Source organism: Columba livia, chromosome 3, assembly GCF_036013475.1.
Source record: "Columba livia isolate bColLiv1 breed racing homer chromosome 3, bColLiv1.pat.W.v2, whole genome shotgun sequence".
NCBI classification, from domain to species: Eukaryota; Metazoa; Chordata; class Aves; order Columbiformes; family Columbidae; genus Columba; species Columba livia.
Window position 1 is genome coordinate 55708198 of NC_088604.1, and position 16797 is coordinate 55724994.

General features: G+C 40.5%; 1 protein-coding gene across 10 annotated transcripts in view; it reads left to right on the forward strand.

Moving 5' to 3' along the window:
• Positions 1-16797, forward strand: part of NCOA7 (nuclear receptor coactivator 7) — a 95080-nt gene that overhangs the window by 20898 nt on the left and 57385 nt on the right. For all 10 annotated transcript variants that reach the window (XM_065056844.1, XM_065056842.1, XM_005507430.3 and 7 more), the window contains one exon: positions 5736-5867. In XM_065056844.1, coding sequence (XP_064912916.1) covers positions 5818-5867 — 50 coding nt within the window. In that variant the 5' untranslated portion in view covers positions 5736-5817. The remainder of the gene's footprint in view (positions 1-5735; positions 5868-16797) is intronic.

Consider the following 16797-nt stretch of genomic DNA (forward strand, 5'->3'; position numbering starts at 1 on the left):
ATTTCTGTTGTCTTACACTTAAAGGTGTTATGTGTGACCCTGTGCCTCGTTGGTGTGTATTTCTATCTATTTGCATCTGCACAGTACCCTGGAAACTGCTTTGAGCTCACTGGAGGTGCAGATAGCAACCCCGAGGGTTCAGTTTCACAACTAATACACTGAAAATGCTTCCCCTCTCTCTGTGATTTGTTCTACAATTTCTTATCCTGCCAGCTTGATAGACATTTTTAATATTGCTCTTGAAGTATTACATACATATCTTTCCTTTTTTCAGACTGACTTGTTATGTAATCCTCGTTATTTCTCATGATGTACTTTTCTAGGGGTCAGAATTGGCAGATGTACTCGAAAGACTTGTAGGAAGACGCTGCTGCAGAGTTGCAGATCTAAGCAGAATGATTACTAATGCTTCATGTCCGAAAGTGACCAGTGGCAACATTTGAATGTTTGAATTGCAGCAGGTGATAGTAAGGAAGGCTGCAATGGTATGAACAGATGAGTGCTGTGTTTGTCTGTAGCCTCAGGGGCAGAGGTAAAATAGAGGAGCAAAAATAAAGAAACTAATATTGTGTGCGATGCTGCCCTAGAGAGCAGATGCAGACTACATGGGTGTCTGGGCAGCATCCTGTTCCCTCAGCACTGTGAGGTCTCCCTGTTACATCCTTGACGTGACCATGTCCACTTGGGGACCATGTCCATCATGGGGAGTCTTCTGCCTTAATCTGCTGCGTCTTCCTAGCTGTGGAAAATCTGTGCTTAGGCCTCTCACTTCCGCTGCTTGCTTTTCACAGTGTGATTGTTGCCACCATTGCTTGCCTTGTGGGGGCCCCTGCTAAGGTACAGGATACTACCCTTGACTTGGTTTCCCTAAATTCAGTGAATTCCTTTTTTACATATTTCCTGATGGAACTGAGACGGCCTTTTAAACCTAGATCGTCAGAGGAGTTAGGCTTTCTATTTCCTTTTGTGAATCTGAGCTTTAATTTATATGCATATGTCTGCAGAGCCAAATAAAGGTGAGACTGTATTGTGAGTCTCCAAAGTTTGTCAGTTTAAATTTTACACATAAAATAATAACTGGCTCTTTGTCAAATTAGTCTTTTGTGTTCTCATCGCTGCTGGTTATTTGGGCTGATTTGATTAAAGCTGGTGGTAGGATGCCTGTACATGTTGCTCTTCTGCTCTCATTTGAATGTATGGGGGTACTTCATGTAGTTCAGTTCCCCATTTGCAAAGTAGGGATTTACAGCATTTTCCTACCTCATTGGTTAAAAGGTATTGACCCTACACGATTGTCAAAATATACAGAGAACTGCATGATCCTGAACATTCTTTTTCAGTCTGCTTGTCTTTCCAGGACTTGCAGAGGGCTCAGATGGCCAGAGAGAAGCTATCGAGTCCATTGAATGTTCTAAAAATAATCAGACACTTCATTGGCTTCATTGCTAGTGCTGCTGGATGTGCTGTTGTTCGTGTGCATGGTTTTGGAAAGTAATGCTCACAATCAGAGGATTGATTGTTGATCCTTTAGAGCCAGCAAACAGGATTTCTGGTTGCTTACCCTTGAGCACAACAAGCAGGTCTTCTGTTGGCTCATGAAAATGCAGACTACTTAAACTGCAAGTAGCGATCAATATTATTCTTCAGGGAGGAGAGAAAAAAAGTAATTTTTAAAAGGTATAAAAGTTTATCAGAGTCTTTAGAGGACTTGACGTGCTACGTTCACATATTTAATTGCTTTTAATGGTCCCGTCAAAAATACAGTCCTCTTCCCTTTTGTTTATCCTCACACTGAGAGCATCTTCCTCTTCTGGTTTGAATGTCCTGAGCTGGGTGGCTGCAGTTCGGCAGTGCCAGGTGGCAGGGTGGGCAGCACGAGTGCTCAGCAGCATTTCTGGAGGTCTTGGGATGGTGATGGCAGTTGCAGTGGTGTGGGTACCCACAGTCAGGAGTTCAATCTGTTCCTGTGTTATTTTTTTTTAATTATTTGGGGCAGGGAGTTCCCTGCTGGAGCATTCCGACCTGTGTTACAAACTTCCAGTAGCCCTCCCCATTAGCTCCCTGGCAGCAAGCTTAAACACTCAAAGCAAAAATATACTATTAGAAAAAACAGAACAAAACAACAACAGAGTAATAGAACTAACAGCAAAAAGTGCAGTGTATTTTGTTCTTTATATAATTATCAGGTGAGGTGTTACGTGACATTTGCTAAATTTGGAGAGTGGAAAATTTTTAGCAGGATCCTTACTTAAGTGCATTGTTTGCCATCAGGAATGTCTTTCCTCTTGAAATTATCTAAAAAAGAATTGGTGTTGCTGTAGAAATGTAATACAAGCTTTCATTGTCTATTTTTCTATTTTAGCTTCAGTGTAGAGGTGGTTAAGCTGAGCCTGAAGTTTTTATAAAATCAGCTTTGTCATCATTTGAGCTTAGACTGTACTCTTGATATATGAGTAAGATGTCTGTCTCCCAGCATATAAATATTCCCCAAATGTGTGCATTTTTAATAGTCTGCCCAAATCCGTCTTCATCTCTACCAGAAAGGAGCTACTAGGAAACCAAGATCAATTTTAATCATATATCCTTAATAACATTTTAAGCAGTTAATATTATTAGAGAATTATAGAGATTTATTTATTGGAAGATACAAAAGAATGGGTAGGGGGAAAGCATGGAGTAGGTTTGCTCTTTTTTAGATAAAACTTTAAAACATCAGTGACAACCTACGAAGTAAACATGGCCTTTGACTGTTACGGCTGAAAGAACTACAAATTGACAAGGGCCTTTCAGAAATACCAGTTTTCAGTAGCAATTACTGCAGGTTACACTGTGATCCTCCTAGCTTTCAGGCTTTTTTTTTTTTCCTTTAAGCCAGCCGCTTCTGTTGGGAATTTTTCTTGTGCTAAGCTCGGAGGTTATGTCTACAGTCCTAATGCTTTTCCCAGTAGTAGTGGAATGAAGTATTTTCAAAGCACAATTTTCAGCCTTAAATATGCCTTCCTAGAACAGCACTGTTGTTTTTCCTAAGGAGGTGAGTTAAATAGGTTTTAAGTCAGCAGAGTGGGACCTGATGTTAATTATTTTATTGTGAAAATATTCACAATAAAAAAATGTGAAAAATGTGACTGGATATGAGATGCCTGTGTATTCTTATTTCCAAAATAAAAATAAAATAAACCATTTTCACCTGGATGCCTTTATGTTACTTCTGCTCTATGGATAACATTCTAGTTTTCAGAGTTCTTACCTGTTCTTTCTGATTACAGTTATCTTTTGTGGTTGTGTTGTTGTTGTTGGTTTGGGGTCATGTGTAATTTATTTGGAGGTGGGAGTTGTGTGGGTTTGTGTGTGTTGTGTTTTTGTTTTTTTCTTTTTAAAGTGTTTATTCTTTCCTCTACCTTGTTATAGGACCTAGAGTTGCATTTACCTGATGTGTGAAGAACAGGTTCCACACTTGCGTTTTCATTGCTGGCTTTGCTGAGCACTGATGAAAGCAAACAGCAAACCTTGCACTTGTTGGGCTGAGCAGCACCATGCCTGTTCGGTGCTGGCATCTCCTGCAGCGTCTGCGGTGAGGTCTGGGCCTCAGCCCGACCTCCTCTCTTGTCGTGTCCCTCTTTGCTGAAGCAGGGGGTGGCTGCTCTGGCATTGGGCTAGACAGGGCTGTGGCCAGGCTGGGTTTTGTCCTCCTGGCTCCCTGGGCTGTGGTGCTCTCTTCATCTGGGCTGGTGTTCCCCTGGTTGGGGACAGTAGATGATGGGAGAGGAAGGGAGTGGATGGAAGGGGCACGACACTAGCTCTTGCACAGGGTGTCACTTCCCTCCATTCATCCCCGCTGGTCATGTTTCAGTGAGGTGAGGGGGGCTCTCCCGACTTTCCTCTTCTCATTTCTGTGGGTCCCACTGTCCTCGTGGTCATGGGTTTAATATTAGGTCCATGCTCTGTGGTTATTTGGTAATTCTTGGTGTCAACACGTGTCTCAACTGTGGCCTGTCAGTGCCCTTATGCACATATTGCAGAGTGTAGTGAGGGCAAAGCAGGCAAAGGGGACAGATTCCTACTTTGAACTCTTAGTAGTTTGCTGTAGAGGTTGCAGTTGTGTGCTTTGAGCACACAATGCAGTGCTATAAATGCAGTGCTAACAAAGCCGCCATTTTTAATTCTCTGAAGATCTGAGGACCAGCCCCAACAGGGAAGATAAGGATGTATCAAAATTCTCAGAAAGTATGTCTTCATACAGAGTCAACATCTGAGCAGGACAATTTGTTTTGATGCTGTTCTTATGCTACTGTCATGTAGGTTTCAACCATGTCTGGTTGAAGACTGTGACATGCATTAATGTGCAGAGATAAAATGGTGTTCCCTTTATAAAGCCAAAGATGTCATAGGCACATTTGCCATTTACAGAGTGACCATTATTGCAAGACTCTGCCCACCACATAAAGATCAGAGAGACTAGATTCTTTTTGATGCACTGGATGTATTCAAAATTAATGAGTAAGAAAAGGTGCATTTTGAAGCAAGGGACTTTAATTGCTATGGAGTCATACTCCATAAATACAGAGAGAAAATTAAGGCAAGTATTTCTGATGATAGTCTAGCATAATGTATTCCTGGGCTTTCCAGCTAGATTAGTCTATTTTTGCTAACATTATCTCTTTTGTTGACATCTGGCAGTTTGTAGCTTATGATCTCTTAATGGAGAGGAAAATAATGGGAACTGATTAGGTCCCGGAAGAATCTTTCTTCTTTTGCTACGAATCGTAATTTATGTGGCTTCCATGTCTTTGTTACACAGCCCATTAGAGTAAAATGTTTAGTAGTAACTTCTGGTTTGAACTTTAATCTGGAATGCTGTTAAAGAACTCTTAAGAAATAAACTTATTTTGTGCTTGTGCACAAGCCATTAGGGTAGGTTGAACGTGTGTTGGAGAGGGGAAGAAGATAAAACCTCTTGGCAGGAAATCTTGGACAGCAATTGTGGCGTATTGTTAATTGCAGTAATTACCAAGCAGTTCTGAAATTCCCAACTCCTGATTTCCAGGTACGTCAGTACTGCATTATGCAGAGGTGGTGGGTTTGTGTCAAAACCCGGTGTTACTGGCCTCTTTTTTTATCTTCTGAGAAAACCTCTAGTCCTGTCAATCCCAAGGTGACTGCAGTTCATCTGGAGAGCAGGAGTTCCACCGTGCTTCTCCTTGTATACGTTTGAACTTGTATGTTGTTTACAACAGACAAACCTGTGTAAAGAATATGGATCACTCTTTTTTTTCCTTCATATTATTGTAAAACTTCCTTATTTCTAACTGTTTTACAGAATAATTGTGAAGTGAGCATTATGTGTCTTTCTGGTTATATTGTTTGTACTGGTTATTTCCAAAGCTTCTCCTAATCTTCCTGTATATAAAACACATGTAACCAGCAAGATGTTTTGATATAAACTATGTAACAGCTTGCAAAATGTTTTAATCCTCCCAGCGTTTTAAAACTTGCTACTGCTCTTTGGGTTACCTGCTTTGCAGCAGCTCTCTTCCTCTGCTGGAGAAACTGGCCTGAGTGGATTTATTGATTTTTGTCTTGTATACTAAATGGATATCACATGGAAACCATTTACTGGTTAAAGTTTTACTTTGCTTTGTCCCTGGGTCAGTTGCATTTCCACAACCCTGTTATTTTTTGTAGGTGTTGTTGACATGTTGATTTATGAACTTCCTGTTGTTAAATGTTATATACAGGGAACTCCGCCTGGATATGAGGTACTGAGGGGGAAAAGAGCATCGTGCTTGGCTGCCTACCTGGCCCGTTTGGCTGTACATAATGGAGACCAAGGAAGAGAAGAAAGAACGAAGACAAGGCTATTTTGCTCGGTAAGGTTACAGGGTTTATTTCAATGTTGATTAAAATATGGAACTCTTCATTCTGCCTTTCTCACAAGGCCTTACGATTTTTCAAGTTTGTATAAAAATGAAACCCATGCTGCATTATGTATCCAGAAAGTACTTTCCTTGCTGTGTCGCTAGTGTTGGAGTGCATTTTCTTTTTCCATTTGGGTAGTGGAGATAATGCGAATTATAATTGTTATTTGTGACACAAAACTGTTCTTGGGTTCTCAGTTACAAATTGCACTGCGTTTGAACTTACAGCATCCAGTTCCTGAAGAGTGTTTATAAAAACACTAAGTGTCTAAACCTAAAGTTTATCTGATTTCAAATGAAGCACAGACTAAGTAGTATTATCTCATAGAACAAGATCAGGTAAGAAAGGGTATTTATATGCTGATAGGTTAAGCTGCCAGGGCTGTATCATCTTTATGAATACAAGTGATGTTTTTTCAATAATTTTTATTATTTGGAATTAATGATTGGTGATTTTTAAGAACTAAGTGATGTTGATTTCCTAATAACTTGTCTTTGTTAATTTAACAAGTCTGTAATCATCTCTGAACTGTGATGTACAAGGAGAACCAAAGCTCACTTACTTTTGGGAGAGTAGGAGGGGGAGAAATCAGTAAAGAAAACGTCTTTGACTCAAAGGTACTTTCTGCACCATTGAAGAGGAAAAGCGTACACTCTCTCCACTCTGTACTAAATAACTATTATCGAAACTACACTAAAACACTACCCTGAGTGCATTACAGACATCTAAATACATGCCTGTCACGCCATTTAGAAGGAGTAGCATGAATATAGTTACAGTGCTTCTTTTTTATTGCTGTTCAGGTCATACATAGTAGTGGCTAAAGGCTTGAGGAAGTTTTGTGGTGAAGGGCCTGTGTTAATGCCAGGTAACTTGCTTTCTGTTTGAAGAAATGCAATTATGTTGATGTTGACAGAAAAGAGTGGTGCAGTTAGGGATTTTGAGAAGGAGAAATAAACAATGGAACCTATAACAGAGGAGGTATCAAGTAGAATAAAGCAGAAGTAGCTGAGGAGATTGTACTGAGGAACAAGTAATTTCTTGTCAAGGAAGACTTAGGCTTTGAGAGAGATGTCTGAGTACGATTCTTTAGTATTGAAGAGAATGTTTTTAGTCCTCTCCAAATTCTGTCTGCTAAACGAAATGGAAAGCCACAAGGGGCTTTCAGCAAAGTCCTTGACGCATTATTTAAATCTGTTTTGCAGCTTTCTCATATCATCTGTGGCTATTCTCTTTTAAAAAATTCACAGGGGCAGCGTGTCTTGTATGGGCACAGGACACTAGACAAGGGTCAAAAGGACCTGAAATTAATTTTTTGTTCTAGCACTTACCTGCTATGTAACTCTGACTAAGTCATCTGTCTCTTCCCTTTCTGGCTTGCATCTTTTTCCTTTATGTAGGTCGCGAGCCATTAAGTGAAGTTCCCACTCCAAACAAACCCATGTATAATTACTACAAGAGTGTTCTTGCAGAGCCTCAAGTCATGTTTTAATAGAAGCTAAAGTAGGTGAGAAGGTGGTATGCCCACCTCACCTTCGTGTACATTGTCTGCATGCGCAGTCAGGGACAGAAGCGGAACTGAATTTAGACGTCGTTGATTTTAATCTAGCATCTTAAGTCGAGCATGCTTCCTCTAGTAAGCAGGTGTCCCAGTGTGTTCCAGATAAATGGTTAGAGTGCTTTACATCATGACCCATGTAAATGTCATGTGAGTACCTGAAAATAACCGTCAGATTATATTGCCTTTACTACAAAGGCAGTTCTAACAATGTCCCTACATATTTTTTTCAACTTTTAAAAATTTCACTCTTGACTAGGTGTAGACAGAAGTTCCCAGCTTATGTGCCTGATACTAGGACGCCAATATAAACTCATCAGGTGCATGCTTTGATGTTGCTGTCAACTTTGGTTGCTTTGTGGACACCTGTTCTGTCCTTAAATTTAAGCACCCAAATTTAATATGATTTGGCCCTCATATTTTGTGTGCTACTTCAAACACCCTGATTTTCCTGCCAGCTTGGGCTCATATTTTTTAGCCAAGAACACAAGCTTAGCTGAGTCTGCAACACATGCACTCCTCTACTTCCTTTACTGTTTTTTTCCACCCCTTACCTCTTATTACTGTTATATTTTGTTAGTTGAAGATAATAATAGTATTTACAGAATCTACATTTATGTATAGTAAACATCCTTATGAGAAAAGAACTCTCCCCACTCCTTATCTGAATCTCGTTATTTTTGCCTGTGATCAGATTTTAATGGGAGAAGACTTTACTGCTTATCAGGGAAGAGAATGGGAAAGGGGTTAGACGTTTTGCCAGCACAAGGGAAAACTCTGCTCGGTGGCGGGAGGGTGGGGAAAAGGGCTCTGCTCCACCCAGGGCTGAGAAGAAGGATCCTGCTTATATCCTGGTTAGAAGGAAGAAAATGTATATATTAAATGCTGATGAAATAAGATGTTTTGTAGCTAACTTGTGGACTATATTAATGAAAACGCACAGTTGTTACTAGAAAGCTTCACTCTTTAATGTGAGGGGAAAGGTTGTTGTGGTATTAACAAGGACAGAGGCATTAACTAAAAAATGGGAGATGATGGCTCCTTGTCTTAATTTCCTGCTAACAGAAACGCAAGTTCTCTGTGCGCAGAGCCAGGGAGTGTGTGGGTGTGAACAGTGGGACGAGCAGCAGCCTCGCTGCCCTGCCAGCATCCCAAACTGTCTGAGTTCTCATCAGAAGCGGCTTTTGACCATCCTGGACAGCTTTTGGTAGTGGTGGTGCTCAGCGTCTGACTGGTTACATTAGCAGTTGTGGGAAAGGTTGGCTTGAGAACCCCAAAATATTTGAAGTGGTTAGCATGGTGGTGGTTGTGTGCTGAAAAAACAGCTCCTGAATTGCCAGAGAGGAGGCAGGATTAACATGAAATAACTGTCTGCATCTCTGTCCCCCAAATTTAGTGTTGTAAGTAAGCTCATTTAAACATTTATCCTTCAAAATATTTAAAATTTATCTGTAGAAGAGAGCCACCCAGTCATCATGTATTTCCACTACATGATCTTCATGGTCTGAGTGCCTGAGTCTTCCCAGGTTTCTTCCCCTCCCTGTTGCAAGTGAAGCTGAAATAAAACCCTCACCATCCATTTTTGCTTCTTACCAAATGCTCCTTTACCTGCTGTGTTTTGTGGTGAAGGGCTTATTTTTTTGTCTTGGTTTGCAAGAAATGAAACAAATAACTTTTCAAGCAAATTAGAAATCTCTACAAAACTTTTTAAAGACCAATTTAAATTCAATATGCAGGCAAGACGGTACAGCTTGTGGGAGTTTAACAGGCAAGAAGTAAAAGAGTAACATGAAAGCATAAATTTCTCTTATGCAATAGGTCCTTATTTAAGACTGCTACTCCTACTTAAAGACTATTCTGTGTAGTTAAAGTTTCTTGCCTAATTCTTCAAGCCTTGTTTTTAGGCTCTTCTGTTTATTTCTGTGTCATTAGCTCCCAAATGGACCAATATTACCCCAGCTCTTGCAGAGAACTGTCTCTTCCTGCTGTGAAGTCTGTCCTGGTATCTAACAAGTCCAAAAATAAATGGTACAGTGTGTTATAGATGTACAATGGCACATCTATGTGTATTGGGCCCTTGACTCTAATGTGACTTTAGGTGCTTTTTATTGTGATTATGTGCCCTTGAACCCTGGTACCATTTCCCTCTGCTTGTACTCCCTTTATCTTTCCTATCTCCTCACAGAATGGAGAACCTCTTGGTTTTCCCCTGCCCATATCATAGGGTCAAATTCAGAGGTGTGTTACCTTGTGAAATGAATAGCTATTAAAATTTTAATTTAAAAAGAAACTACCAAAATGAGTGACATATGTCACATGTAAAGAATTGCCTTGGATATAAGTTGGTAGGCTGGAACACTGAATATACAGCTTGAAACTGGAATTGCTTTGCATGTGCTATTGTGTGATACTCGATATATTTAGACAAGAAGGTCTAGGAGATGAGAAATCATAAGGAAAGAATTTTGAGTAGTTTTCTGAAGAAATGGCAAAAGGCGCTCCTTTAGTTTCAAGTTTTCTGTCTCTCTTAATGTTCCTGACTGTGAGTTACGCAGCATTTTCCATGCTTTATATGATCTGTCTATGATCTTTGTCAAGTAGCTATTGGTTTGTTAACAGAGAACAACAAATAAATAGTGCTTTATTTGAAAAACTGTTACTTTTCAATAGATGACAGAGATGCTTACATTAATTTTATTAATAGTTATGAGTCCAACTTGTGATGGCCTTAATCTGAAGAGTGCTGTATAGAGTTGAACCATAAAACTGATAATTGTACTGAATTATTTTTTTTTTTTAATAGTTTCCAGGGAATTACAAATGTTAGTTCTCAGTCTCTTTTTTTTTGTAGTCACCACTGAGAGCCAGATTTCTGAAGTCAAGGATGAAGTGCTTGTATTAGGGAAAATATTCTTACTGGGATTTGGGTGCTTTTGCGTTTACTGAATTTACATTGGTCTTGTTACCATCCTTCTTTCGAAAAAGGACTACGTAAATGTCTGGGACATGCTTCAAAGCCCCCCTGAGTAGACAGAGACTCCCTTTAGCTCCAGATTGCTAATACTCTGTCAGAACCTGAAGCCAGTTGTACAACCTGTTGTTCACCTCCTGGTGCCTTATGGTGTGATTATTTAAGGGAAATAAAGGAATTCATGGCATGTTTCAATTTAATTTAGATTCTTGGCTTAGATAGCTAAATTTACATTCATACAGATTAAGATTTTTACATGAAAACCAAGATTTAAAAAAGTTATATAGAGAGTACAGTTATCATTTACTTGTTAGCAGGCTCTAATTTACAGCTTTTTTTCTTCTCCTAATTAGTACCTAAAACTAAGTAAAACAAACCATACAATAAATGCTATACAACATTCTAATCACATCAGTTGTTTATGGCCTAACCTTAACTTTCCTATTAAACATTCACAACCCATGACAGCAGGAATCATTAATGCATCAGTGCTGAGCTGTAAACAGCCAGAGTCTGGAAAGCGTAGCTGGAGAAGAAGACATCTGTACTTGTCATATTGTTACGGTCTTTCCCTGGTCCTTGCTCGTGGCTGCTGTTGGAGGCAGGATATTGGCTTGCACAGACCCTTGGTCTGATGTGCTGTGGTCACTCCTTTGGTCAGTCTTCTGCATTTTATAAACTCATAGGTTTATAAACTTCTAATTGGGAATTTCTCTGGTTTTGTTCTGTTATATTCTCATATTCAGTATTGGTATAGTTCTTATTTTTCATTCCTGTGGTTGTTAAGACATAAGAAGATGATGACATGAGAAAAATAGGAATAAATATAATAATGGGAAATAATGAGAAAAATGGGAAAAAAAGAGGGAATGTGTGGAAGGGGAGAGTATCAGTAGTGGCTAGGAAGGAGGGAAACCCAGATAAGGAATATATGCGCAGACATACTTTCTTGAGGACATCTGCTATATGTGAGACTTTGTCGTAGGTTTTTGTATTAGGTGCTTTTCTTATTGACCAAATTCATTATATCCACGCAACAGGCTTCAGATGTTGGGTGCTCCTCAAATCACTGTTTCTCCAGTCGTCTCCTTGCAATTGTTCTTGCTCTGCTGAGCCAAAGTGTTGATGTTTATTCAGGTTTCCTGTAGCACCCATAATTTATTTTTTGCTTTTAGAAGGAAAAGTTTCCACACATTGTTTTTAAAACAAACCATTGTGGAGATTTATCTTGGGCGTGAAGAATAGTCAAGCCAAGATCCTGGAGATGCTTAAACTTTTTTAAATGACTCTAGGAAATAATACATCATTTCAGCTCATCTGTATAATGGAAATTTCTGAGCTCTGCTTCCAGGCATATAAACATTACCTCATAATCCTATTACTGAAACTAAAAACAGTATTGAGTTTGACTCGTATTGTTTTGACCAATAACATGTATGGCTGAGGTGGTTTATTTTCTAAGAAAAAGCTGAAGATATCACTACAGATTTATGGCGTGCAGTGGATATTATTTTCTCTGTTATTTAGGAGTGTGTGTGTGGGATAGTTGATTCGCTATGTTGGGTGCTGAGAGAAGCTGTAAAATATTTTCTGAAACATGCAGTACTGTGATTTGCCTTCCAGTTACTTAAAACAGAGGGGTTTCAATGTTTTCAGCCCACTTTCTGCCTGCTGCTTTGTAGTTTAGTATTTCAGCTGTCCTTTGCAACTGTTGCAGTTTTCAGGCATTAAAGAATGTCTAGAATGTCACAGGCAGCAGCACAAGGAGCATTTGAGTAGAGTTTTGGGAGGCTGATCATGTCCTTCAGATGCTTGAGAGACACTTGCTCTTCATTGCTTATTAACCTACTGTTGTATATATAAAAATGTGAAATTTTTCTTTTTATCATTGGTGTAAACCTGGAGAATGTGAGTTGGGGGAAAATTGAACCTGCTTTTTGTGAAGAGTGTTGGAGAACTGGGGAAAAGTGTGTTGAGTAGCTGCTTATCTTGGGAAAGGTTTCTTCATCTTGCATGTCTGTTGCTTTCTGGACTCTGAGGTTTTTATATTGGCGGTCTTGTAATTCTGTGGTGCAGGATGAGAGTCAGCAGAAGAGTATGAGTTACTGTTGTCTACTTAGCCTATGAATCACAGAATTATTCCCAATGTGATTGCTTCTTCTGGGAAGCATAAATAAGACAGTGGTTTGTGCAGTCTCAGTTCTTTCCAGTGCTTTCATCCTCAAGACTACTGGAGTAATTTAGGATTGAAGAAGAATTTTGTTATTGGATAAGAGAGTTAGTGAAAGTATATAATGGGGCCCTGAGGCTTTCTTCAGAGTTTCTCAAAGTTTTCCAGTAGAAGAAATGCTTTTTATGGAGATAAAAAGCTTGCGTAAGACGGGAAGCATGGTTAATCTCCTCAGCCGTTCACTTCCCCCTGCATGTGAAGTGAGACTGGGTAGCAGTGTGGGCTCTGTATAAAGAGGCTTTTTTTTAGGAAAGGGAAGAAAGGGAGAGTTTCACAATGTTCTTGATATCTTTGAGGGCTATATCACAGTATATATAGACAAGAGAGTTTCTGTTTATTTAGTCTTCAAACGTGCTGTCTCATACCAGCGGTTTCAGAATTTTCACTAATCATCTTGCAAGATATGTGTACGGCTGGCTTGTTCGGCAGCAAGCATACAATGACCTTATATTTACTTTTCCCAAAGGGACATTTTGGTGTCTCATATCAGCCTTTAAAAAGAAACTGAAAAAAAAAAAAGAAAACAAGAAACTTATTTAGTCTCATTTTTAGAACATAAATAGTTACACGATAGCCTTTTTGATGTGGGGGTCTGTGCAGTTTTGATAAGAGTTGCTATTAACATAGTCATAATGTATTTTGTCTTCCTCCCCTTCCCTGTGGCCCACAGCCATGTGTGTTGGTGCAAACTCAGCATTAATACTTGGCAGATGTGTGGTTCCGCTGTCAATTTAAAGCGATGCTGTGTAAGATGCTACCAAAAGAGGTGGTCCCACTCAGCCTCCTGGTTTTGCCACATCTCTTACAGATGGTGGAGCTTCTTCTATCAGGGAGCTGCTGTGGCCTGAGAGCCAGTTCCAGAAGCAGCCACAGTTGTGTTTAAGTGACATGGAGGCACACACCTGAAGAAATAATTAATTGTACTGACTTTTTGGTGGTGCTGTTAATCATCTCTTGCTCATGCTCTGGGAGATCCCAGCTGTTCTCCCACCTTGCAGCAGCAGCCCTGGTCAGCTCTCCTGTGCTTTGTACCACATCATGGTGGGGAGTGGGGTGTACAGTGTTTTGAGAAGAGTCAGCATCATGAGATATGTTAGAGTTTGCTGGACTGAAGTAAACCCAGGTTGATAAGAAGCTGGACATGCGTCTTCAAGGAAGGGTGCTGGTTTTTCTGGCCCACAGATGAAACTGCCTGCCTTGTATCTGCTGCCATGATTCAAGACTTGTCTTTTTGTTTCTGACATGTGCCATGCTACATTGGATTGTTGGTTTGGCTGGTGGGATGGCCCGTTTCTGGTATTGGTGCTGCCCATTTAAAGGGAAAGATACAAATGATACCAGCAGAATGTGCTTTTGGAGAGGGGCAGTGTTTCACCTCTGACTGAGGGATTGCAAAGCATTATGGAGCTATTATAACTAAGGGACTTCTGTTGGTAAGAGAAGAAATGCTGTGGATCCCACATGGGGACACTGGATGATTGTTGGCTTGCACTGTATTTAAACAATTAGTTGCATGTGCAGTAGTTTCTGTCCCCTTCCCTGGGGCTTTGCACAGGGTAAGAGGCTGTGTTGGTATTCCTGATGGCATTAGGTTCCCTGTGGTGCCAGGCTGGTAAGCTGTTGTGCCCTCAGCATTAATCCAGCTTCCAGACTGGGTTTGGACAGGATTTCTCCCCACCTTGGCTCCTGCCAATCTGATTAGGGGAAGCTGGTTTATAAGTGTAGATTTGTGGTGTTTTTTTTCTGTCCTACTCTGTAGTCTGGGCCGGGAGTGTTTCCTAGGACCATCTGAAATGTAAGCTTGTATGTTAGCTATGCCTTCTTATGCATTTCCACTGAGGTCTATGGGATTTGTCCTATTAATTTGTGTGAGAGAAAATCCCAAGGAGAGCAGCAGAACTGGTTAGGAATTTGGGAGGAGGGAGAGAATGGTCCTTATGCTGGAAAACCTTTGTAATGTAAATGAGCTATAAATCAGCTCTCTCCCTCTCTTAGTGCACTGAGTATTTTCCTGTCAGACAGCAGTCTCTGGCACAGAAAACTTATCTTTGTATAACACTTAATGTACTGATAATAACTCTCATGTTTTACTACCGTTTTTCTGGAGTGGCTGTTTTTGTTTCAGTAGACGTAAACTTAACATCTAGCCAATCAGAAGTAAACTTAGTTTAAATTATATTTTATGGTTTTGACATAACAATTCATTTCTGTCAGCTGCTGGATTTTTGCTTTCAGTAATGCTTCCATAAATATATGCCTTCAAGGTGTTAAACACATGTTTCAATCAGACTGTCTTTAAAAATCAAATCTCTTTAAGCAGAAGATTTATCCTTATGTTCAGTATCTGCATTAAAAAGATGATGCCCCTCTTTCCACCTGGATCACAGCAGGTGCTGGTTGTAGCAGTTCCGCTTGCCTGAGGCTGAGAAGGGTTTTTTGTTACTCTAGAAGTGTTTTGCGTTACAGATGCTGCCAAAAAACCTTTTTGGCAATCCCATAGCGTGTGACTCTGGTCCCGTGAACTGATGCCTTTGAGCAATTTTATGCATATGAAGAACCATACTGTTGGCTTTAACAGGATGGTGACAGCAGCTAGCAGAACAGAGGTGTAGCAAGGGTGGTGGGAGCAGGTCCAAGGCACGGCTGCTGTGGGGTGAAACGCTGGGGCAGCCAGAGGAGGGGAGGCCAGCAGCTTCCCATACACGTAGCAGGGATAGGACCAGCGTGCCAGGACGCTTTCCTTCCCAGCCCAGAAGGGAATGGGCAGAGGGGGACGGGGCGTCGCAGAGCACCTGCCTTATCTGGCCCCAGCCGGCCGAGTTTGCCAGGAGGCTGTTGTCCTTGGATGCAGCATGGCACTGAAGATATCTGGTGGCTTCTTCCCACCACCCTCCTGTTCCCCTTCTGCGGGGTGGAGGCAGCGCTTGGCCTCTGTGCTTGTGTGTGCTGCCAGGAGCCAGGCCGCTCAGTGCTAAGCAGAAGAGCTGCCTTGTGACATCAAGCTCAAGAGCACTGGAACTTTCTGGTTTCCTCAGCTTATTATTCTAGTTTGGTGTCTGTCTGAAGTGTGATGAGACCTGGACTCACAGAGTCTAGAGAATGTGGAGATGGAGCAGAAGCTCTTGTGTTCTTCTGTTGCCCCATCGTGCTGATGGAGGGCAAGATTTACTTCTTCCCTTTGCCTTTCCCTTGCAGTAATACTGCTTCTTCCAACTGTAAACATATTAATCACAAGTTAAAACTTTCAGCTGAAGAGTAAGTGAAAAAATCCAAACTATTTGTCAGTCAAAAATAAAAGCATAAATGATATTATATTTGATATAAAAACCACAGAGAAATTTTAAGATGCAGTAATTAACACACACTTTGTCTCTTGCAAGTGTAAGCATAATGGAGGACCTGCTGCCCTAGTATAATGGTAAGGCTACTGAAGAGTATCAGACCATGCCAAATACTCATTTTAGCGTAAGTTATATGCGTATCAGAAGTTGCATTGGTACATGACTGCCATGTGATTGTCCCATGTAGACAAACGCTGCGCTGTCTTGTCATCTTTATGGTTAATGTTCTTTGAACTATGGTATTAAAAAGATGATGCCATGTTATTTTGTATAGAAGCATTGTTGCAAGCACCTCGTCTGGGTGGAAGGGAATTATCATTCTCAGTTGTGAAATACCCACTGTATGAGACAATATCAGTCATTATTCTCAACACTGAAGATTCCTCTTTTTCCCATCCAGTGTTAGAATTGCTGGGTGTTTCTTAGAACTTTAATCCATGTAACAGGATCTTCAGTACACTTGGGCATTTCCTTTTCTGTGCTGAGTGTCAGCTAATGGGAACTCTATTCAGGACGCCAGTTAAACTGCTCAGCATGCAAAATAGGTTTCAAGTTGTGTGGGGACAATGAATGCAAACAGAGAACTGAGACTTGAGGTGGGTTGGTTGAGATTTGTTTTTAACATCTACTCCGAAATACTTTAAATAGAACCTTTCTCCACTTGTGTCACAGTGCTTCTTGCTGTGAATTTGTTCCTGAACAGATGGGTTTGCAACCTGTTTGTAAGCATGTGTGCAACATGACCTCCAGATGTGATTAACAGAATCCCTGAGAAATACAT